This window comes from Rosa chinensis, chromosome 2 (assembly GCF_002994745.2).
Source record: "Rosa chinensis cultivar Old Blush chromosome 2, RchiOBHm-V2, whole genome shotgun sequence".
In the NCBI taxonomy this organism is placed as follows: domain Eukaryota; kingdom Viridiplantae; phylum Streptophyta; class Magnoliopsida; order Rosales; family Rosaceae; genus Rosa; species Rosa chinensis.
The window spans coordinates 65,897,982-65,921,966 of record NC_037089.1 but is presented as its reverse complement, the minus strand read 5'-3'; the positions used below and the strand labels follow the sequence as shown (position 1 = coordinate 65,921,966).

The following is a 23,985-nucleotide window of genomic DNA, read 5'->3' as shown; positions in this document are numbered from 1 at the left end:
GCAATTGAAATTTTTCACCATTTCTAAATAGTTTCATGCATCTTCTCATCCTAAACCTAATTGTACTGTATCAAAAAGTTAATTAGATCTCAACTCTAGTAACCTAGCCGCATAAATTTGTTATTCACTTTCTTTGGATTTCTCAGTAACCAAACCAAATCAAACAATCAATTAGTAATCAAAGACTATATCTATTGACCCTCAACAACTAGAAATTTCTTTGGCTACTAACCTTCAAGGCTTAGCGCCGCCGAAGCCTTGATTTATTGCTCCGCAGCTGGGTCCTCGATATGTTGCTTCACCGCTGGAGCCTCGATCTCTTCATCACCGGAGCCTCTCTTTGTTGCTTCGCTGCTGAAATTTTGGGGAGATATGGATTTGACGAGTTTGGTTTTGGGATAAAACTGAAATGAAGCCTATGGCAATTATCGTAATTAATTAGAACTTGCTGTGCCATTTTGTTTTTGTACAAATGGGTTGTGACTGTGCTATGGCTGCATGGGCTACAAATTATAAATCTTGTTTGTGGGAAGAAACTATAGCCCATTGTAGTTAATGGTAAAAAGCTCTTCTTTTTTTATATATTAAAAAAAAAAACGTAGAGGTGGAGATGGAAGGAAAATGCAGAGATCAATTGGGATTGGACCCTACCATTTTTTTTTTTGGTTACAAAGGAGGCCTAAAAGGCCTAAAACAAAAGGAAAAACAGAAAATTAGCCCTTAGGCCCTGTTCTAACTCTCCTAGCTCTTAGGAGATTGCAAAGATCATCAGTGAAAGCACTAGCAACATGAGGGGAAGGGGTGTCAAAAATCACAATACCATAGTCATGGCTGAGACTTCCCTTAGCAAGAGCATCAGCAGTATAGTTGCATTCTCTGAAAATATGTCGAATCCTAACGTCTTCAAAACCATTGATTAGATGCCTACAACTGTTGATAATGTTGCCTAAAGGATGAGATATAGGACAACCATCAATCAACAACTTAACAAAGATAGCTAAGTCAGATTTTACTTCAAGCTTTCTGATATTCAGGTCATAAGCAAGTTTCAACCCAGAAAGCATCCCCCTAGCTTCAGCATTGATGATTTGGCCAACCCCCAAGTTTATGTTGAAGCCAGACAACCAATCTCCATTGTGATCTCTAATTACCCCACCAGCTCCAACAAACCCAAATTGATTGGATCTAGTGCCATCCACATTAAGTTTCAAAAATCCGATTGGAGGTTTCAACCAAGAAAGGATATTAAGACAATAACTATCTAACCTGGAGAGTTGAGCTTGAGCATTCATCCATTCATTTGCAGCATTAACAATGAGTTGAGTAGCATTGGTAGGCAGCTAGAAATTATCCTCAAAAACTACCTTATTTCTCCACTTCCATAAGTACCAACAAGTGAAAACAAAGATAATGCACCATCTTAAATTTTCAGTGTAGAAGATAAGGCAATGAAGATTTGCAGCAAGCCATCCAAGCCAATCCAATGGAAAAGCATTTTTGATAGTGGTAGGCCAATTGAGAGACTCCCATATGGTGATAGCTTTAGGGCAGTCCCTAAATAGATGCATAAGAGTTTCTTGGCTCCTTGTACAAGCATGACACTTATCATTTTAAGTAGACCCTCTTCTAACTCTCTGGACATTTGTAAGAAGTCTACCATGAACAATTGTCCATAAAAAGGTTTTTAATTTGGGAGGAATGTTCATTCCCCAAATGAATTTCCATTGGAATCGATTATGTTCCATAGGGTTAAAAACACTACTATAGGCTGATTTCACAGTAAAACATCCATTAGTAGTGTAACCCCAAATTTGCATATCAGCTCCACAACCATCAAAGCCAGGGGAACACAAAGAATTTCATGAATAATACTTTGAGGTAAACATAGAGATAGTAAATTCGTATTCCAACCATTGTTACCCCAAAAAGAGCAAACAAGAGCATTCATATCAATATGAGCATTAGGCAGGGCTACATTAAAAAGAGGAAGCTTACCAATCCATACGTATGTCTAGAATTTTTTTAGTTCTTCCATCTCCAACCCTCCAGACAAGGCCATTACGGAGTAAATCTGATCCATGAACCACACCTCTCCAAGTGCTAGAGCTTCCAGAGGGGGTTCTATAATTTCTGTCAGTAATAAAGCAATTGGCAAGATATTTCGCTTTGTAGATGGAGCTCCAAAGGCCAGTATCACCTTGAAAAATCCTCCAACTAGCTTTGGCAAGCATGGCTTGGTTCATGTCAGCAATTCTTTTGATTCCCCAATCATTTTCTTTGTTCATCATACTTGCTCATTACACCCTATATTTTAATTTTAATTATTAAATTTACTTATTTAACTCATTTCTCTTTTCAAGAATATCCTTATATGACATATCCAATTAAAAAATAAATATTTTTAGCGAAAATCTCTCATTTAATTTATACTCATAAAAAAAATATTAAAGTTTCATAATAAAATCATAATATGATTTACTCCCATTTTTTTAATTATTTCTTTCAATTTCAATGTTCACTATTTCAATTTATGTAAAAAAATTAGTAAATTTACAACTATGATTAATGAAGAAGAGATTGATTTTTTTTTCTTCGCGTTTTAAATTTTTACTTTCAGTGTTCACAAAGAATATTGCAAAGATTTTGATTAAGTTAAAGGTAATGGTTTTGTGAATTGAATAACGAATTAACGATGATGAGACAATAAAAAGACAAAAAAATAGTAATATTGTAATAAATTCAAATTTGGGTGGAGAATATAAAGATTAATGTTATCCAATGAGAAATTAGGTAGTCTTTGTGTCTAATTAATTACTTATATATTTATTTTTTTCTTACATATTTGGATTTTAGAAAATTAATGTACTTATTAGTCATTTTGCACTTGGATAATATAGTCTTTCAATAATTCAATTGTTTGTAGGGTGAACTAAGAAAATGGTAGGGTGACAATAACCGCACCCTTGGGATTTTAATGTATAATAACTGCTGAGAAAGTACTACTCCATTTTCATATGCACACTAGTAATTAACTTCGAATGTTTCTTGCCATTTAATTAAGGAGAGCAAAATTTGAGTTGCTTTATGAGATGATTGTCTTTCGTATGGCTTGTTACGATATTCAAAAGGAAGTAGAGTTGAGGAATTATAGATTTATAGTTATAGTTAAAGGGAAAACGTCACAAACCATACCTGAATTTAAGCTTATTAATTTGACAATTCCATACCTCACTTTCAGTTTTTATTAGATTGATAACCTCAAAATATCATTTCCTAAAACATTCATGTCCCTGCAACATAATGGCGCCGACACATTTGCACGTATCTTTTTGCCATGGATATGTTCGTTCCTTCATGTATGACAATAATACAAAGAATAAAAGAAACGAGATGGTAATTAAAGACATGTGAGGGTCCAGCTGATATTAGTTAAAAGGTTGTTGAACGCAGATTATTTGGTTGGGTTTTTATTTTCCAATGAGCTATAAGAACGTACACTTAATCGTGATGAGAATTTTGGACAGAACAATCTAACATATAGTTACAACAAATTTCTAATTTGGCCTCAAAAGCTACTGTATTAACGTTAATTGTTTTCAATTCAAAGGTTTACACAACAAGGACGTACTGTTTAATAATAATAAAAAACATATCAAAATAACATTTCAAGTTCTATTTGTGTAATATGTCTTGTAATAGGCTTACACAAACACAGTAAATAGCTACTTTCTCAATCCCATCACCAACACCTCCTCTCATCCCGTCTCTTCTCTAATTCTCATTCTCCAGGTCCTTTATGCATCGTCGCTCTCTTGATATGCTCGCTATGCTTTGAAACCACAAACGCTAATGAACTTGGTAATGGTGCTCTGAAACCTGACTCGCCGGTATGTCTTGCTGGGAAAAACTGCATGCCTCCTCCGAGCAACGGTCATGAAAGAGGTTGTTCAAAAGAGACGCTGCAGGGGTGAGAGTGGCCGCAAATTAACAAAAATAAAGCTAAGAAGTGGAAAGGTTGAGAACCACCAAAGAACTCACTTACTATAAAAGTGCCATCAATTGAGTTTCAAGCCCATAGCAAGGGGTGTACGTAGCTTTTAGAGTTTAGAAGGATGTTGGTGTTAGTTCATATATCCATCGGACTACATAAGGGTTCAACGCAGTGTAAAGTTCTTTAAATATATAATTCAATATTCTTTCTAAGATCGAGGTAGAACATTCCTACAATCCTACTATACATTATCGATCTATCGAAAAAAAAAAATCGTACTATACGTTATACATTTTTCTCTAAAGTCTGATCAAGCATTGCTCTGAGTCTATAGCCATTAGCCAGGCAGACCAAAGAAAATTTTTGGGTCTAACTCGTTACCTTGTATACTAGTTTTTTTTTTTTCTTTCTGTTTCCATCAAATCTTATGGCCTGAAGGTGAAGTAGAGTTGAGGAGTTATAGTTAGAAGAGTTTTCCAAGATTTGTTGGCATGGGTTTTTATTTTTGGATGCTTCATGAAGAAGTTCGTTTCATAGATTTATCGTGGAATATGATAACAAACTGTAGACCTAACATGTGGAGAATGCTAAAACCGAAGCCGAACTATTAAGTTTCGTGCTAATCATTAATACCTATTAAGACCCGTTAAAAAAATAACTAAATCTTAATTTACAAAATTTTATACACTTAAGGAAATATTTATTCGCCAATGAGAGTTGGTTCAGTCGGCAAGGGCGGACTTGAGGTGTAAACCCACACAAGTTCTATCCCCTCTACCAACAATCTTTCATTTGGTGGGCAATCTAGAAAATGTCCTGCATAATTCCATACCAATGGACTGGGCTGGGACACTGGCCAGTTTCGTAAGTCCTGTTGGGTTGAGGACTTGAGGTTATAGGTTTGCCTTGGCCCTGGTAGTAAAAAAATTTAAAATTTAAAATTAAAAAAAAAAAAAACTTAGAGAACATAATAAACACACATAAATCTTAGACAGTTGGGATACCATTTTTTTTTTTTTTTAAATGTTGAGTGTTGAGATTGTTGTCATGAAAAGTGACAAATGGATCATGATGAACTAGAAAGACAACTCCAATGATACGCAAAGAGCCCTTAAATGTTACCAGATAAAAGATTCAAAACCAAAGGACGAACATAGAGGTGGAGATGGAAGGAATCGAAAATGCAGAGATCGCATTGCTTTGAGTCTATAGGTAGACCAAAGAAAATGTTTCGTTAACTTGTATGTATGCTAGTTTTTTGTTTTTTTTTTTTTCCATCAAATCATATGGCCTGAAGGTGAAATAGATTTGAGGAGTTATAGTTAAAAGTGTTTTTCAAGACTTGTTGGCATGAGTTTTTATTTTCGGATGTTTCATGAAAAATCATTGGTTTTGCGTTGAATTTATGACATAACCTAACAATTTGTGAACTTAATAATATGAAAAAATAATGTAACACGAAATGATGAAAGAATTTTGAATCTAGCTAACAAGTCCTTTTAAATTTGATCAATTCAAGGAGATTGTAACTCACCGTAAATTCATTTCGAAATTAATTAATTGCTGAGCTACAGCCATAATCAAACACTGACGTTTATCCTCATAGGGACATATAATCAAACAAGTGTGTACGGTGCCTAACGTTCGCTCATAGGGACATACAAATAGCAATTTTCTACGGCAAGGAGGTTCCGTGCCTCTTATATATCCTTCTTTTTGAGCCATGAAAAGAATAGCAACTTTCTTAATCCCATAATATTCATCAATTAAAACCCCTCATCCGATCTCTCACAGTCCCAGATTTCTCATTATCCAAGTCTAATTCAGTAGACTTTGTTTTGTTGAAGAAATGGCCATGTTCAAGGCATTCACATACTGCATCATCGCTCTCTTGGTGTGCTCGCTCTGTATTGACACTGCCAATGCCAACCAACTTAAATATGGCGCCTTGAAACCAGACCAGCCATCATGTCGGGGAAAAAACCCCTGCATGCCTCCACCAAGCAACAATTATGACAGAGGTTGTTCAAAGGAGACACGCTGCAGGGGTGGCCCAGATTCCGGTAACGACAAGGTGAAGGATTAACCCAGATGACAGTAAATAAAATAGATCCACCAACAATGGAGCTTGCAACAAAGAGTCGATTTAATTTTTAAACCCCTACCAAGGGGTTGTACGTACCATCTACTAGAGAAGGACGTTGATCATGTTAATTACTAAATAAGTAAATAGGATCTTAACTATATTGCCAACATAATGTAGAATTCTGTAAATAATTACAAATTTCAATGTTCTTAATTATAAACATTATTTCACTCTTACAATACATTCCTCTTTTCTCTAATCATGCATGTATGGCAGGGAATATATCTATAGGCAGATCAAAGAAACTGCTTGCTTATACATGCCTGTCAATACCAACTTGATTCTTTCCCATTTCAACTGCCAAGGAAAATAAGAAGTTGCTTGTTTTTTTTACTATCATTCCCCATTATGCAAACATCAACTACGTGTAATCAAATCCATACACCAACAATTCTCAGATGAATGAAACCATTTCATCTGTATTTACTGAACACGTCTCTTACAGAGGTAAATCTTGGATGAATGCCAACACATGCAATTAGAACATGTTTATCAGAGCAAGATAGAAATTAGTTTATACATGAGAAGGCAGCAATTAGTTGAACTAAAATACTTAGCATTGCATTTTTAGGTTGTAACTTCCCTACATCAATGGCAACAGGGGCCTTCCATTTGAAATTATCAGAATGAAAATCCTCGAACTCTTTGGCTTGGAAACCTGCATGGTAGTATCTGAATTAGTTCCAACCAATTATACGCTTAGTGATTGTCCATACTTCTTTATGACTAAAACAGCTGGAACGATTTCAGGGAAAGAAACAAAGCTCACTTCTAAAGTGCTCAAACTGGTATGTACTCTCTGTTGAAATTAGTTCATTGTTAACAATCCTAACGACTTTCCTTTGGGAATAAAGGTAAACCATCAAAATCTATCAGACCCAAGCTAAACTATATCCATGGACTTATTGCGCCAGCCATACATAACATAATCAACATCGGGAGTCTCAATTTGCAGGGTAAGTTACATATGCAGTAAAAATGAACACACGACTAGCAAATATAAGTGTTACCTTCAAGAATCAACATGAGGATTCTGAAGCAGATATGTAGCATTATGCAGCACAGCACTAGCCTCCTCATTCGAAGCATCAATCGCGCGCAACTCTCTGATCTCCTCCTGCCATTTCTCCATTTGCTCCTTGTGAATCCTGCACACAAAATTTCAGTCAGGCATAAACACAAACACCTTCCGGTCACTATTTTTCAAAACTCACATAATCAATCGCTCCTCATAATCATCGCTGATCTTCTTGAACACCGCCTTCCCCGAATCAAGCAGCTCCGATATCTACAAAAAAAACTTCCAAAACATCACACGAAACTCCACAAATCAAAACCGTAGATCCACAAGAACCGAAAACGCTCACCATCTCAGTGAACCGGTCAATCTTTCCAAGGATCTGACTGATCGAAAGCTCCACCTCTTCAGATCCTGCCACACTCATCCCGAACTCTTCCCTCTGCGCCATCTCCGAGTCTGAGACAGCTCCGTCTCCTTCCTCGCGACTCTGATAACCAAATCAACCGGATTTCAAACACTAATTCACTAAATCCGAAGCACAATTAAAATCGAAGATCGTTCGGTGATCACATACATCAGGCTTCATGCGTTTTCTGTTCGATTCAATTCCTTCGCTCTCCATCGTATCGATTAGGTTTTTCAACTAAGCAAACGGAGCAACCAGTCAAGAAATCCATTACAATAATAGAAGTCTTGTGGTAACTTTAACTGATCGGTAAATTAGCTAAGCGTAAAAATGAAAGCGTACCTTCAATCTCGGCCGGAGTGATTCCGGTGAAGAAGACGACGATGACGATGCCGATGCCGGAGCTTAATTCAAAACTACGCGGGAGTCTTTTGTCCGTTCAAAAAAATTTCACACTTGGGTGAGCTATTTATACGAGGACCCTAGTGGCGATTACATTGTAGGCCCTACCTTGAAGTGGTTGCGCCAGATGTATTTAAAATTTTATAGTTTTTGGTAAACATGACAATTTACTGCTCACGACCCAATAACAGAAGGAAAAATTTCACAAACAGTACACTAAGTAAAGATTACTAATAAAACTTATATATAATTTTACAAACGGATCATTTTGATACACGGACTCCTGAGCCCGACCCACTTTGTATACACACTGTCACTAACGCTGTGAAAACCTTTGCCACCTGACATAATTTAAGGGGTAAATTGGTCTATCCTTATCTCTTGCTCTGGCCACCCATCTATTTCTCTCTTACTCTGGCCACCCCTCTCTCTCTCTCTCACCCATATGTCCACGACCCACATCCCTCGTCATCGGCTTCCTCATCTTCCGGACCCCGGAATGCCCCGACCCGCAAACCCACCATTCTCCAGCGATGCAAGACCGCCCCAGCCATGGCCGTCATGCGTGACCTGAAGCCAAAGACGGCCCAGGTCCCTAAGCCACAGTCCTAGACCAGCTCCATCATCAGACAAGTTGTGTTGTTACTTGTCATGTATCTTTCTCTCGGAGTTGTAATATACTCTTTCAACGGGGACAAGTTCTCCGGTATGGAAACCCACCCCGTGGTTGACGCCCTCTACTTTTGTATAGTCACATTGACATCTTGCTCAGTGGGGTGGTCAATTATGTGGCGGACTTGCAAGAGAACATAATCTTGACCCAATCCAAATGAGGCATCACCACCACCACGACTGCGTCTCCACCATCTACTCTGCCGCCGGAGTCATCGCGGTCTCCGTCGAGTACTGCCTCTTCCCGACCCGTTGAGTTTGATGGGTGTGGATTTGGAAGGTGGAGGAGATGCAGTGGTCGCCGGAGTCATAGAGTTTTCTGGGTTTTGGTGTGTGGAAAGAGAGACAGAGTCAGAGAGAGAAGAATTTTTTTTCTGACCAACAAGAAGAGTAAGAGTGAAAGAGCACTAAACTACCCCTTGACAAATGAAAAATGACATAAAGTTAACTGCGTCATTAACGTCATGTATGGATAGTGGGTCAGTATTCAGATTTCGTGTACTAAAATGATCGGTTTGAAAAATTATGTATAAGTTTTATTAGTGGCATTTACTTGGTATACTGTTTGTGAAATTTTCCCAATAACAGAATGACCTCATTCAGATCAGTTTTTTTTTTTTTTTAGTTGAAAAGGACATACTATTATGAAGTTCAGCAAGCAATACAATAACGGCTTACCCAAAGGGTCGTCAGAAGAAACCATTACATAGAGCGCACTACACTAGCAGACCCCTCCTAGAAGCATACTACTTAACACACCCCTAACACACCCACCTTTTTAGATGAAGCTCAAAACAAGGAAACCTTAGAGCTCCGAAGAGAATTAAAAGAAACAACAGAGCATCTAGTTTCCCTGTTGATCTTTCCTACTCAACAAAAGAAAAAAAATAGGCCCAACATCCTTTCATGAAAGTGGATGTGAATCCACTGCTACAATAATGAACAAAAATCTAACAATGCTATGAGCCCAAAGAGACCAGGCCCTTACTACCAAAACCCTAGCAGACCAAGCCATTAGTAACAAAGACCAAAAAGCCCAACCAAGGCAAACCCTAGCTGAGCTGTTTCTTCCCTTGCCGTCGCTGACACTGCCATATGGACGAAAAGGAGAACCCCCGCCTATCATTGATGAGGAATACAGAGAGCCCGTCGTGCCTAAAATTCGGTCCCGGACTGAGGATAAACTCCGGCCCCACTCCGAACCACCATCACCATCATCATCTGACTTCTAGCCTGCACCGCCGCTCCTAGCAGACGATTGAGAAACTAGTCTACCAACGCCGCAATACTCACACCGACCATCACCATCGAGCATACATACAAGGGCCAGATCAGAAACAGCGCCACCATCCTTGTCCTCACAGTCAGACATAGCACCGAGTCCCCGAACATGATACCCACCAGTCTCCTGCCATGGAACAAGAACTTCGACCAACACAAGGAGGCCAAAGACAAACGAAAAGGAGCCACAAGGTGAAGGAACACTGTTGCTCAAGGGGTGACCAGAGAAGAAGGGGAACCTAGCCTTGTCGGTCTGAGGTGTGACGCCGCCGATAGGGTTAGCTAGTCGCCGAAGCAAGTCCTCTCGTGACAGAGTCAGAGGAGAAAACGAAAACATGGCTTTTAATTAACATACATGATAGCTATTACTATGTAGTCATTGACTACAACATGGTACTGCTAAGTGGTAGTTAAATTAAATCGTTAGCGCCAATTGAACTTGGTGAATATAAATAGGGGCTAAAAATAAATAAACAGCAAAATATCAATCAACAACAAGTCTCTGTCCGCTAATTAGATTAGCTTGCACCATGAACTTTGACTTCATTAATATTTTGAACAAATGAATAAAAAAAGGGGAAATTACTGGCCCCCCCCTGTACTTTGGGTGCGTCGACAGTTTAGTCCCTAACATTTTAATTTTAACAGATAACTCCCCAAACATTCAAATTTCACACAATTTGGTCCAAAATGACCATTTTACCCCTCACTTTTTTTTTTTTCTTTTATATATAATTCTTCTCTCTCTTTTTTATTTTTCTGCTTCTCTCTCACTCTCTCTCTCTGCTCAGAAAGACGGCTCTGCTCTCTCCTCGGAACTTGATCGCCTCTATGTCATAAGCCCCGGCTGCCTCCTCCTCCGTCTGGAACGTCCCGAGCCAAACCCGAACCACGCGACGCTGGTCACGAATCTCCGCCGCCCATTTTCTCCCTGGTCTCTGCTACACTCCCCTGTACTTCCAGTTTCAACTACATTCATTGAGATCAAAATCACAGTTCACCTTCAAGCTAACATAGCATGCATCATTCAGCACTAGCCAAATAAGATAATATTGCAACAATTTCAACACCACCAACTCGCACTACATGTCACCCCTTTCACTTCCCCCATTCCTTCAGCAACTGAAAGCCAGTCACAAAAATTAAATCCCACAACCAAAATCAAATGCAAAAACAACAACCCACGATCAAACAATCCCAAAATCCCTAAATTACAAAACCCAGAGGAAAAAAAAATCACAAATTAAGACAGATAGAGCAAGAAATCAAAAATAGCATATACCATTTTCTCCATAACCACAGGATTGGGCGACCCATCAAGAAATTCCTGCTAGGACTGAGCCAAGACCTCTTCGTTTGTTGAACTTCGCGCTTGTTCTTCCTGACCCGGATTCATCGGGCCAACCCTCAAATCCCCAATTCCACATAATCAACTTCCCTTCTCGCTCCAAATCTAATTCAGTTGATAATTCATCCATGAATTCATAAATCGAAATCGAAATCGAAATCAAGTCTTACCTGCAAAACCAAACAGATCAAACTGAATCCTCTTTTCTCTCTGTTTGCAGAAGCCAGATGTCTGTCTCTCATCTCTCTCTCTGCATGCTCTCCTTTATCTTCAAGGACCACGTCGCCGCCGCCAAGGCTTCCGCGGCTCCATCCTTGCCGCCCAAGACCGCGTTGCAGTGCCGTCATAAGATGAAGAAGCTCCGCAAGCGGTACCGTGCTGAGAAGCAGCGGGCTTCTAGGTACCCGGGTCGGTCTTCCTCCTCGTCGTGGGTTTTGTTTCATCTCATGGATGACATGGAGTCCGACCCGGATTGGGGATTGGATATATAATGGTGGTGAGTTTGGAGGTGGGTTTTCGTTAAAGGCTCTTAATTTGATGAAATTCGATGGAAATGGAGGGTGGAATGGTCGGATTGGCTGCGAGACGACGAGGGAGGCTCAGGTGAGTTGGCGAGAAGAGAGAGAGAGAGAGAGAGAGAGAGGGGAGAGCAGAGCTCTCGTTTTGAGCCGAGGGAAAAGCAAAAAAAATAACAAAAAGAGAGAGAGAAGAAATATATATATAAAAAAAAAAGGAAGTGAGGGGTAAAATGGTCATTTTGGACCAAATTGTGTGAAATTTGAATGTTTGGGGAGTTATCTGTTAAAATTAAAATGTTATGGACTAAACTGTCGACACACCCAGAGTATAGGGTGTGAATAGTAATTTCCCCATAAAAAAACAAAAGGGTTTCTGTCCATTTACCCTAATTCTAGGGATTTTTTTCTCACTTATCTCATTAAGTTTTTTTCTATTCTTCTTTACCCACAAAGACTCTAATAAGGTATTTCCTAATACCCAATTATGTTTTTTTTTTTTTTTTTTTTGAGACTATTTTACCCTCATCCCTCTGTTACATAGAGAGAGAGAGAGAGAGAGAGAGAGAGAGAATGGAAGAGAGAGAAGCCATAGGAGACTTCGCCGGAGTCCGATCACCGGCCGGCGGATTTCTGTCATCGGTCTCTGGAACCCGGCCAACTATCGCTGGAATCCGGTCATCGATCGCCGCCCATAGGACTTCTCTGAAAACCTCATCAGAGGTCATCGGAGATCTCATAAGTCGCCGAAAAAATTTATTGCCCCCAATTAGACCTTTATTGCCCCTCAATAAACCTGTATTGGGGGGCAATAAAGGTTTATGAAACTTCAGCGGAAGTCTCCAAAGAGGTTGTCAAAGATCTCATATGGGGTTGAAGAGGTTTATTGGCCCCTTGAATGGACCTGTATTGCCCCCTAATAGACGTCTATTGCCCCCCAATAGAACTTTCGGTCACAGGAATGAGAACTAATCTCCGCATAATTAGACAAATAAAACTTTGATCAAGGAAAAAAATGAGGAAATTACATCAATTCAAAACATTTATTACCCATAATAGACTTTAATCAGACGTCTATTGGGGGGCAATAGATGTCTATTGCCCCTCAATAAAACTTTTTTTTTCTTTTTTCCTTTCTTTCTGGGACTTCTGGCCCCATTAAAAAAAAAGACAAGGGCTGATCGAATTCGACTTCAACCTAAAGCCTTCTGCCCCCATTTAGAAAAAAAAAAAAAAAAAAAGGAGACGAGGCCTGAATCAAATTGGACTCCAGTCGGTCACCGAAACAAATCTTCTATCGCCGTGACAAGTCGCCCGAGCCCGAGGCTGAAACGACAGCGATTGGTGGTTCTGCAAAACGGAGATGAGGTCCTCGCCAAATCAGGCCCTCGGATCGAGTGGTGGAGATCGGTCTCAATGAAGTCGGTGATGTTCTTCTCGATGAAGTTGCGAGTCGAACTGAAGTGACCTCTCTCACGGAGCAGCAACGACGACTTAGCGTCGTCGATGAGCCCGGGAGCGACGTCCAGAATCACCTCCAGGTAACTGTTTATCTAGTCGTTTTCCAACCATTCTGGTACTCTCCTGCATCGGAGCCTCTGTCATGGAGCAAGCTGGGCTCGGAGGCGTCGGGTTCGGAATCCAGAGAGAGAGAGAGGAGTAGCATGGCAGTCGATGTAGTTTGTTAATTAGGTTGACGACATTTGTTATTTTATTTAGATTGGGTTAGTGAGAATAAAAATTTGTTGCTGGGGTAAGTGGGATAATTTTGGCCAATTTTAGTGCTTTGGGTCAAGGACCTAATATAAAACATTTGTTATATAAATTAGAGAAATAATTTAGTGTTTACTACATACACTAGACTGATGTATTGTATATATTTGAATTATGATACGTGTTTAATATATGATTCTAAATATTCTTGTCACAAACTCTGAAACTGCATACCATAGACTTTAACAAGATGGTTAGGAATTACAATAACTCAAATTTCTATCTTTCGTTCGTTGTTGGCCTATTAATGAAGAATGTTGACAGGTGCGAATATTTTTCACTCCTTTAATTCTAGTTTTTAATTTATGTATTAGAGAAACAAGAAGACCAATTTATTGATCAATTGGCTTCCAAGACGTTGAGTGGTCAAGCTTGGTGACAATGTGCTTGTATTTGTACCTAATTTTTCTGGTCACAAAGCTTCAAGATTGTACCTTATTGCTAGGCATGAATTGGATGCTTGAGTAATGTACATTAACGATCATAATAAGCACTCACATTAGGCCATCTCACATTGTCAGAATGGCTTTGACGTTGTGACCCCCGGGAACACAATAAGCCAATCTTCGCAAACAAACCAGCCTCAGGCTGAAACACACCTCAACGCGCCACCATGAGCCTCCCAAAGTCACCCCTGCAGAAAGGACCAAAAGCAATCATATTGAAGCATATCAGTCCCACATAGAAAACAAGAATAAGGTAACTCACCATTTCACCTATAAAAGGTCTACTTCTCTCTTTTCATTCATTACGCATTTAATAGTTACCAACCGCTACTCTGTCAATATAAATACATTGTCTAACTTTAGCATCGGAGGAGTGAAGACCGCCAACCGTGGTCTCCATTCTTGATGCCGTTGTATTTCTCTTGACAGATAGCAGGACTTTGTGAACTCAAAACATATCGAAATATTGGACCCCTGTCCACGTTATCGGAAGCCGACACATTGTGGAGGTATTATGAGTATTAACATTGGCGCTGTATGTGGGAATATTTGAACTAAAGATTACTCCACTATAATCTACCATGGCTAGCGGTAGTGGAAATGGCGTTGACGACCAGACAAACCAATCCGTCAACCCTCAACCCACAAACCCTGCCAATCCTCAATCGCCGTCAACTTCTTCAACCTCAACTTTGTCGTCACTTTGACCCAAAACACCGACACTACCCTCGCTAGTATCAGACGATACAGCCTCTTCCCTTTGGAGGACAATCTCGTGTGTTCTTCACTTTGCTGCGACTCCACTCATTGCGAAGAAATGGTCTGTAGCGGAACTAAGTCTAGCGGCTCTTTGAACCTACCTCCTGCAGAAGCAAAATGATGCAACGAGTCAATAAATTCCCACTCCGACGAATTAAGTGACGACACGTCAGATGCCAAGTCCTTGCTACTTGAGCCGGCATGCCCCACAAACTCTCTAACCTAGAAGTTAGCAGTCAAGTTAGATCTAAACCTTCCCTACACTATTAGTCACAAGAAGTCACTCAAGAACACAATCGTTCAAACCCAGGAAAAAAATAAAAACTAACAAAAGCCCAGAAAACACAAAATTCGCAGACCCTTGGATACAACATACATCAAACTACAAACATATATCTACAACCCCAACGAGGCACGCACATTCTCAAAGAAACACATTCAGCCAGAAAAATATAATCTCATAAAAGAATCCATACCTCAAATTTGGCAAAGCAAAGAATTGAAGAAGAACAACAAAACAAGGCAAGCAAAAAACGATCTCTGCTTTTTCACTCGATCTTTGCTTTTCCACTCGATCTCTGTTTCTCCCCCTAATAATCTATCTCAGCGAAAAAGATGAAGAAGTGTTTGCATAATAGGGCAAAGTGAGGAAAACTCGGCCTCGTTTCCCCCTTAAATACAAATTCCTCCGACAAATCTCCATTATTGCTCCAAAATAACCACCTCACAAGATCGAGCCACATGCCCCACTACATTATAATTACACTGGTTAATCGAGACGTCGTCTCGGTAAACCCACATAATCATAACACCGCATTTATGGTGAAACGACAACTGATACGAAGCTACATGCCTGCACACGCCAATCCAATCAGTGGCTCCCACGCGTCCCTTAACCTTGTTAGAAGATCACTCTGAATCTTCGCGTGAATTCAAAATTCTAAACACCACTAACATGCTTTCTTGGCTGATAACAGAGCTTGTTCACAGTTAACAAAACTTGTGTAGCGCCAACAAATCATGTTACCGCTACACTTCTTCCATTTCTCGTTAACAAACCTCTATTACAAAGCTTCGCTCTCTGCTGACAACTACTATCTACCGCCAGTAAAGTTAGTTTTCCGCTAACAATCTCCAATGTCCGTAGCTGAACTCAACCATAAATTCGGTAAATAAATTGAGAAACTCCTCCACCAAACAACATGATTATAGTAACCGACACAATTCATACTTAACGGAGGAACATCCAGCAATGGACACCCCCACCTACTATTGGTACACTGACCTTTACAAGACAGTGCAGTGAAGTTTTCTCTTCCAGGAAAGAGGAAGGGACAAGTCAACATAACCCATGGCAATCATTGATCAGGTCGATAAACTCCCGGCACTAAGGCACCAAAGGAGCAGGATTGCTACCCGCAGCGGGATTGCTTCCTGCTGCCTCAAGCTGTCATAGAGCTCCCCTCACCAAACACTTATCCAACCAAACGAAGGTCTTTCTTAGCCAGGGAGTGGGGGACTTCCTGGATGACCTAACATGGGCCCACCCGAAAGGGCAAAAGCGTCCGCTCAGAAAAAATTCATGGTTGACAGCGCATTCGCGTTGATTACACTCTATATGTAACCTAAGGTTTCGCCTTAGTGGTAATAACTCCCCAACTAAGAAATCCCTCTTGACTGGGGACTTGTACATACATGGCATTATCGGCCATAATCAGTACTCACATTAGGCCATCTCACATTGTCATAATAGCCTTGACGGTGTGACCCCCAGGAACACAGCAAGCCAATCTTCATTGACAAACCAGCCTCAGGCCGAAACACACCTCAACGCGCCGCCCAAAGTCACCCCTGCAGAGGACCAAAATCCATCAGATTGAAGCATATCAGTCCCACATCGAAAACAAGACTACGGTAACTCACAATTTCACCTATAAGAGGTCCACTTCTCTCTCTCTTCATTCATTACACATTTAATAGCTATCAACCGCTACTCTGTTAATATAAATACATTGTCTAACTATATCATCAGAGGAGTGAAGACCACCAACCGCGGTCTCCTCTCTTGATGCTATTGTATTTCTCTTGACAAATAGTGGGACTTTGTGAACTCACAACATATTGGAAGATTGGACCTTTGTCCACATTATTGGAAGCCGACATCTTGTGGCGGTATTCTGAGCATTAACAAGTAAAAAGTTAGGATGACTAAATTTTGGTGGCAAAGAGTTAAAAAAAACCTTAAGTTTGATTTTCCATTGGAGCTTGTTAATATGTGAAGAACTTCTATATTATAACGTGTGATCTCTACAGTGTTACCCAATCGGCCATAGTTCACCAACATGATATAGACAATTTAGTCAAACTACCTACTGCACATAATTGCATTCAAATGATATCTCAGATATTCTTGGGGAAAAAAAAGTATGGGCTTTTACTTTCTCTCCGTTCTCTTTCCTAAAAACCCTGAATAGGGTTTCATTTTTTCCCTTCATCTCTCTCATTCGGCAGCCCATCCTTGTCAGTATTGGTCTTTGGCCACGTTGGCGCTCTGTCGGTGCAGTCAGACAGGTCCTTTATGCCTTCGGTGTGTAATGAGGTTGGAAGTCCAGTGGAGGGGACATTTGGTAGTGGAATAGTCAGGTTGTCATTCATGGGTGGTCGCTGGCAAGAACAGGTTTTATGTGGTTGGCTGGTGGAGGAAGCTATGGTCGTCGGAGTGGGCTCGTACGACCGCAATCTCTCTCGCTAGTTTTGACTAGAGATGTTTGGAGATCTGACATGGAGATAGGTTGTCGCATAGTCGATTTTGGATTGGGTCTGATAGACTTGGTGGTTCGATAGAGTACACATGAGTTATTGTGCGGTACGTTACACTGACCAGCAGTGTTTCAAGTTTGGAGGTGCTGGGTTTGGCTACAATTCATCTTCCTTGCTACGTAGGTTGCTGAATGTTGGGCTAGACTTTTGCCATCAGGCTCTTACCTATGGGCTTAGGTTTTTCTGTTTTAAGTTGTATTTTGTTTTAATAAGTTTGTACATGTTGGGTAGGTCATTAACATGGCGGTGATGATGGTTTCCTCTTCTCTGATAGTGACAGGTCAGAGGTGGGGTTCTCTGTTTATTCAATGGTTTTACTATTTTGTTTAACGCAGTTGGGGGGTTTCTTTTTTAGTATGGTTGTGGTCGGCTTTACCCTATTCGTGTTCTTTGTAATTTGACTATTTTCATTGGGGGTTTTGGGGAGTATGTTACTAGTTAAGGGCTTATTTCCAGACTGTGATTGACTTATTGTCATGTTTGTTTCGATGTTCAATAGAAGTATTCTCGTTTCTCCAAAAAAAAAAAAATTATATCTCATATTTACCACTGATTAGGGTCCTTTTTTAGTTTTTTGCTTACTTCAGAAACCTAGATTTGAAATCCGAACTCTTATCATACCATGTATGTCGATAAAGTGTTCTTTCAATTCACTCAAGCTAAAAGTCTCCACAGACACTCTAGAAAACTAGCAAATGCACACAGATATGGTTCACACAAATATTCACAAAGATAGAAATCTGTGTGAAAAACCTGCAATACACACAGATATCTGTGTGAAAATTATATTCACACAGTCATCTGTGTGAAATATATTGTAAAAGTGGGTCCACAAAATTTCACACAGATTTTCGTATGAAACTCACATGGATTTCCGTATAAATTATGGTGATACACAAATATCAGTGTGAAAGTTTTTTTTTTTCTGTACATGTGTCAGAAGTTCACACGGACATCCGTATAAATAGAATTGACATACAAAGCTCCGTATGAATTTTGTTTTAAAATAAAACAAAAACAAATTAACTATATAATATTTAATAAATTTATTTATATTTGATACATTATCTTTGATAAATATTTAGGTTCACACATATATCCGTGTGAATTTTTCTTAATAGCTTTCCACAAATTTCAATATTCTCTTAATTCAAGGTTTTCCATCTGCTCTCTCTCTCTCTCTCTCAGATCTCTCTCTTCGAATTTCTCTTTTTGATTTATCTCTTTCTCACAAGGGACAGATAGATCCTAAGTCTTGTTCACTAGCTTATCACATGTCAAGAAATTCAATGTAGGCTTGAGGAATAGTCGCAGTCGCACCCAATCAGAAATGATGGAAAAGCGAAAGGTGGTAGCTTCATATACCACTCGATTCAAATTTTAGTTTACAGATCAATTATGCAACTTCGATATATAGTTCTATGATTTGGCAGTGCATCAATTATAAGAACCTAGGGACTTTGCTAACTAAATCCACTACAGGTGAGGCGTGGTTCTCAATTGCTTTGCTATTTTTGGTGATATATATATATATATATATATATATATATATGTGTGTGTGTGTGTGTTTTGAAAAAATTACAGCTAAGTGCATATTTGAATGTTTCTTTAGTTTTAAGGCCACCAAATATTTCTTGTTCTCATAAGGCCATTAGGTTAGAAATGGTGTTAAATATTAAACATTAAAAATAATAGAAATTACAGCCCTGCCACTGGTATCTAAACAGACCCAATTCATGTTCTAGGTCATTTGAAATCAGAAACCGCCTCTCTCTCTCTCTCTCTCTCGACGGAGCGGCGCCTCTCTCAGTAGCTTCTCCGTCGGCGGCGCCTCTTTCTCAGTAGCTTCTCCGTCAGCAATGCTCTCTCAGTAGCCTCTCAATAACTTTTTCTCTTAGCAGCTACATTTCAGTAGTTTTTCCGTCGGCTCTTTCTTTCTGTCGCAGTTGCTTTCTCTTTGGTAGTAACATTTCATAGCTTTCTCTCCATAGCCTTAGTAGCTTTGTTGGTCGCTAGTAGGTTTCATAGTTAATGATAGTAGATTTTGTGTTTGTTGCTAGTTGGTTTCATAGTTTATGATAGTAGATTTTGTGTTGGTTGCTAGTAGGTTTCATAGTCTTTTGCAGTAACATTTCATAGCTTTTTTGTTGTTTTTGTATCTTTTGTAGCCTTTAGTAGCTTTGTTTGTTGCTAGTAGGTTTCATAGTTTATTGTAGTAGATTTTGTATTGGGTGCTAGTGGGTTTGACAATTTATGGTAGTAGATTTTGTGCTGGGTGCTAGTAGGTTTCATAGTCTTTTGCAGTAACATTTCATAGCTTTTTTGTTGTTTTTGTGAGAATCTTTTGTAGCCTCAGTAGCTTTGCTTTTGTAGCCTTAGTAGCTTTGTTTGTATCTACTTGCAGAAGGAAAAATGGCTGAACATAGAGACAGAATACCACAGTATAGAGCAAGTCTACAATCATTCAATGAGAAGATGAAACCTACAAAAGGATGATCAGTCCAGATGTAATGTTGAGGTTGAATATGACACCATTCTGGGAGAGCATTTATGTCTTCCATCACGAATTTTTAAAAGACAATGAATGCAAAAAAGTAGATGAGGATATTCATAGAATGGTCAAGACATACAACGTCAATCATAACGGATTTCTACTTGGGGAAATGATACACAAAATAACTCGTGAAGATGTAGCTATCTGCCTTGGAATGCGATTGGAATGAGTCACATTCGAGCTAAACAAGCACCACCAGAAGCCAACAAAGAATCAGATGATCGACAAGTATTTTGGAGATGCAAAGAAAGTGACAAAAACGATGATCGATAGTGCACTTGCCGAATCTTTGAAAGACCCAAAGAATCAAGTCCCAAGTGAGGTGGCCTTCAATCGTCATGAATTTGTTCGTATCCTTCTTGTTCTGCACCTCAGGTTCTACATTGTCCTGGAAGTTGGTAGAAATTGGCACCGAATGGAATTCTTAGCGACGATATTCATGGGCAACCTTGGTATTAAACCATCTGCACAATGGTCTAAGTAAGAAGTAGGAAGACAAAGATGTCAATTTGTCAGGTTGTTTGCCGCTAATCATGGTAAGTAACCATTACTGTTAGTTTCATTAAGGACTAAATACTGTTTAGTCCTTGAAATTTTGCCCTAAAAACAATTCAGTCCCTGGCCTTCTAATTTCACACATTTAGTCCCTGTACTCTAAAATTTCGGACCAATAGGTCCTTGCCGTTACTTTCCATCCAAAATCTCGGTTAAATCGATGACGTGGCAATTTTTTGGGGCCAAAATGTCTATTCTACCCTCACTTTTTTTAATAAATTTTTTATTATTATTTATTCTTTTTTCTTTTCTCTTTTTCTGTTTGTTTGTTTGTTTTTTTTATTTTTTATTCTGTTTATCTCTTCTCCTCTGCCTCCTTAATCCATCTCTTTTCTTCACACGCCTCACCTGAACCACGCACCAAACTCCAGAAGCCTTAGCCAAACACCACCAAACTCCAAACGGCGTCGGCGGAGGAGTACTCTATGGTGGAGCAGCTATTTGGAGGTCCAATTAGAACTCGAAATCGAGGCCGAGAGAGAAGATGATCTGATCTGGGGAGAAGACGACCAACATCGGCCGGTGGGGTTAGGGATGGTTTAGCGTTAGAACCACCTCGACGTCGTCGACGTCCCTTTGGATTTGGTTTGGTCGTCCGTCGACCCTGGAGCGAAAATCCATGCCGAAATTCTTCGAAGGTTTCTAGGCTTTTTCCTGCAACTCCGGCCGAAATCGGTAGTGCATAAGGTGAGAAAATTCATCTACTCTTCATGCTCTGCACATTGATGTGCTTGATTTTGATTATAGTTGAGTTTTGATGGAATTGATGTTTTGGGTGTTATCGGCTTTGTCGGAGTTCACCGTCCACAACAGCTTTTCTGGTCTTTTGGGTTTGATTTCGAAGCTAATGTTTGTCCTAGAGAAAATTTGGCGTTCAGTGATGCTTAATTCTGGACTTTCTGAAGTGGATGCAAACTGAGCGTGGCCGGAAATGAACCGAGCTTTCTCTTCCAACCACAGTAATTCAGTTCTTTGCTCAGACTTGTGGAGTGATAATTGGAATTAACTGAACTGAGTTTGGTTGAAATCTCTCTGACTATTAAAGCATGATTGTTCGATTGAAAGTTGAGTGGTGAATTGATAAGGTTGATATTATGTTCGTGTTTTCTTTGTTTATAGAGGTGCTGATGCAGGTGGCGAATGGGGAGGGCGGTGTAGGGGACGCCGCATAGGATGCCATAGGGGTGGAGGAGGAGACGGTGGAGGTTTCATGGGGCTGGAAGAATATAAAACAGAAAAGGAAAAAAAAACAGAGAAAAAATATAAATTAAATAAAAAAGTGAGGGTAGAATAGACATTTTGGCCCCAAAAAATTGCCACATCATCGATTTTACCGACATGTTGGATGGAAAGTAACGGCAAGGACCTATTGGTCCGAAATTTTAGAGTACAGAGACTAAACGTGTGAAATTAAAAGGCCAGGGACTGAAGTATTTTTAGGGCAAAAATTTAAGGACTAAGCAATATTTAGTCCTTTCATTAACAAATCAGTAGATTTAGCCCTCAAAATTAATGTTTTTCTCATTGTTGTGTAACAGTATTGGTTAGCTGAGAAGACAAAGATGGGAGGAGCAATCAAGAGAAATGAATTAGGGTCGCCAAATTTCATAAGATGGTCACTCCCTGAGCTGCACAAAGAAATGGAGAAACTAACCAATGAGCAGATAGAGGCAAAGAAAGAAAATTAAAGAATAAATTTGTAATAAGAAATCAATTTAGAAATATATTGTTCTAGTCTTTAACATTGTGTGTACTTTGTTTGATGAAAAAAGGAAATGTTTGACTGAAAGCTGACAGAGGAAGACTTGGAAGTGGCAATACATGACATCAGAGGAAGAAACAGAGGAGTTGCATAAGAAGAATCAAACGAAGAGCTGAGGGAGGAAGACTTTGTAACTCCAACTTTTGGAGATTGGGTAAGTATCTTTCTTTGTTGATTTTCAGTAGCTTTCTCTGCCTATGTGATCTATAACCAAGTAATTTTATTTGAAAATTTTAGTAGTTTTCTGTAACTGTTTGAGTAGCTTCTTTTAAGCTCATCAGTAGTTTTTTTAAAATTTCATAAGCTTTCAGTTTTATGGACGAGTTAGTAGATTCGTATGATTATGTTAGTAGCTTTCTTTAATCATTTGTGTAGTTTTTGTATTCAAATCAGTAGCTAAGAAACTTTAAGTTTCATGTAATTAATTCTCAGCAAGTTTGTATCCTTGTATAGCTATGTTAGTATGTTTTAATAACCACCTCACTAGCTTTCTAATGTGATTTTTTTTTTTTGATACAGCACAAGAAAACCACCCAAGAGCGACGAAAAGAAGAAGCTGAAAGTCAAAAGAGAATGAAGGACATAATAGACTCGTTGGAAGAAGCAACAACTCAGACAAGTCTCTCACAAGAAGAAAACCAGAAAACTCAAGACTTGCTGAAGAAGTTGACCGAAGAGAATGAAAAGCTAGCAAGGCAGAATGATAGATATTGGGAGATGTTGGACAAAGCCTTTGAGGAAGACAATATAGCAACAAGGAAGATACAGATCTTGCAGAACAAATTGTTGAAGAAGTGGAAAGTTTTTACAACCATTGAGAAGGAAAAAAAGAACTTGGAGGACGTCATTGAGCAGCAGAGAGAAACGATACACAATCTGAAAAATGAATTGCTGGAAATGGAAAGAAAGCTACTGGAGAAGGATATGTTGGATTCTCAAGAGGATTTACGGAAAGATGATATAAAAACAGTAAAAGTGATGGTGAGGATGGTGAAGATGGTGAGGAAGAGGGTGGAGAAGGAGCTGATGGTGAAGATGGTGGAGACGATAATGAAGACAAAGAAGAAGAACCTGAAGTGAGAACAACCAGAAAGAAGCACACAGCAGCAAGAAAAGATAAAAGAGGCAGGTCTTCTCCAAAACAGGAAGCAAAGAAACAATCAAGGACAAGGGAAATGGTGAAAAAAGCTGTTGCTGAAGAAGAACCTGATGAAGAAGAAGAACCCATTAAAAAGATTAAGAAAGGGAAGAAGCAACCTGTAAAGAGAAATTCAATGGTGGATAGAATCAAGAACAAAAAAAGGAAGGCTACTGAAGACAAGGAGTTCACGTATACCACTAAAAGAACAAGGAGCGGCAAGAGGCATTAGATGATAATCGGAAATAGTAGCTTTATGTAGTGCTGACAGTAGGTTTTTGTAGCTATGAAAGTAGATTTTTCATGTGTGGACAGTACCTTAATGTTGTTTAATTTCCAGCTTTGATATTTGATGGAAAATGATGTCGGGCTGACAGTAGTATTTTGAAGTACTGA

The 23,985-nt window shown here is 39.3% G+C and overlaps 2 protein-coding genes across 2 annotated transcripts; one reads left to right on the top strand and one right to left on the bottom strand.

The window, feature by feature from the left end:
• Positions 1-6,536: 6,536 nt before the first annotated feature.
• LOC112189748 lies at positions 6,537-8,018 on the bottom strand. The gene is made up of 6 exons (XM_024329093.2): positions 7,907-8,018; positions 7,733-7,801; positions 7,505-7,645; positions 7,352-7,425; positions 7,148-7,285; positions 6,537-6,795 (listed from the first exon to the last, which is right to left on the bottom strand). Exons 2-5 carry the CDS (start codon positions 7,778-7,780, stop codon positions 7,150-7,152), a joined length of 399 nt encoding a protein of 132 aa, XP_024184861.1. The 5' UTR covers positions 7,781-7,801; positions 7,907-8,018; the 3' UTR covers positions 6,537-6,795; positions 7,148-7,149.
• Positions 8,019-22,461: 14,443 nt separating this feature from the next.
• On the top strand, positions 22,462-23,636 carry LOC112189478 (uncharacterized protein PFB0765w-like). Its single transcript, XM_024328816.2, has 2 exons — positions 22,462-22,605; positions 22,971-23,636. The coding sequence occupies exon 2, from the start codon at positions 23,025-23,027 to the stop codon at positions 23,529-23,531; it is 507 nt and encodes a 168-aa protein (XP_024184584.1). The 5' UTR covers positions 22,462-22,605; positions 22,971-23,024; the 3' UTR covers positions 23,532-23,636.
• The last annotated feature ends 349 nt before the right edge of the window (positions 23,637-23,985 follow it).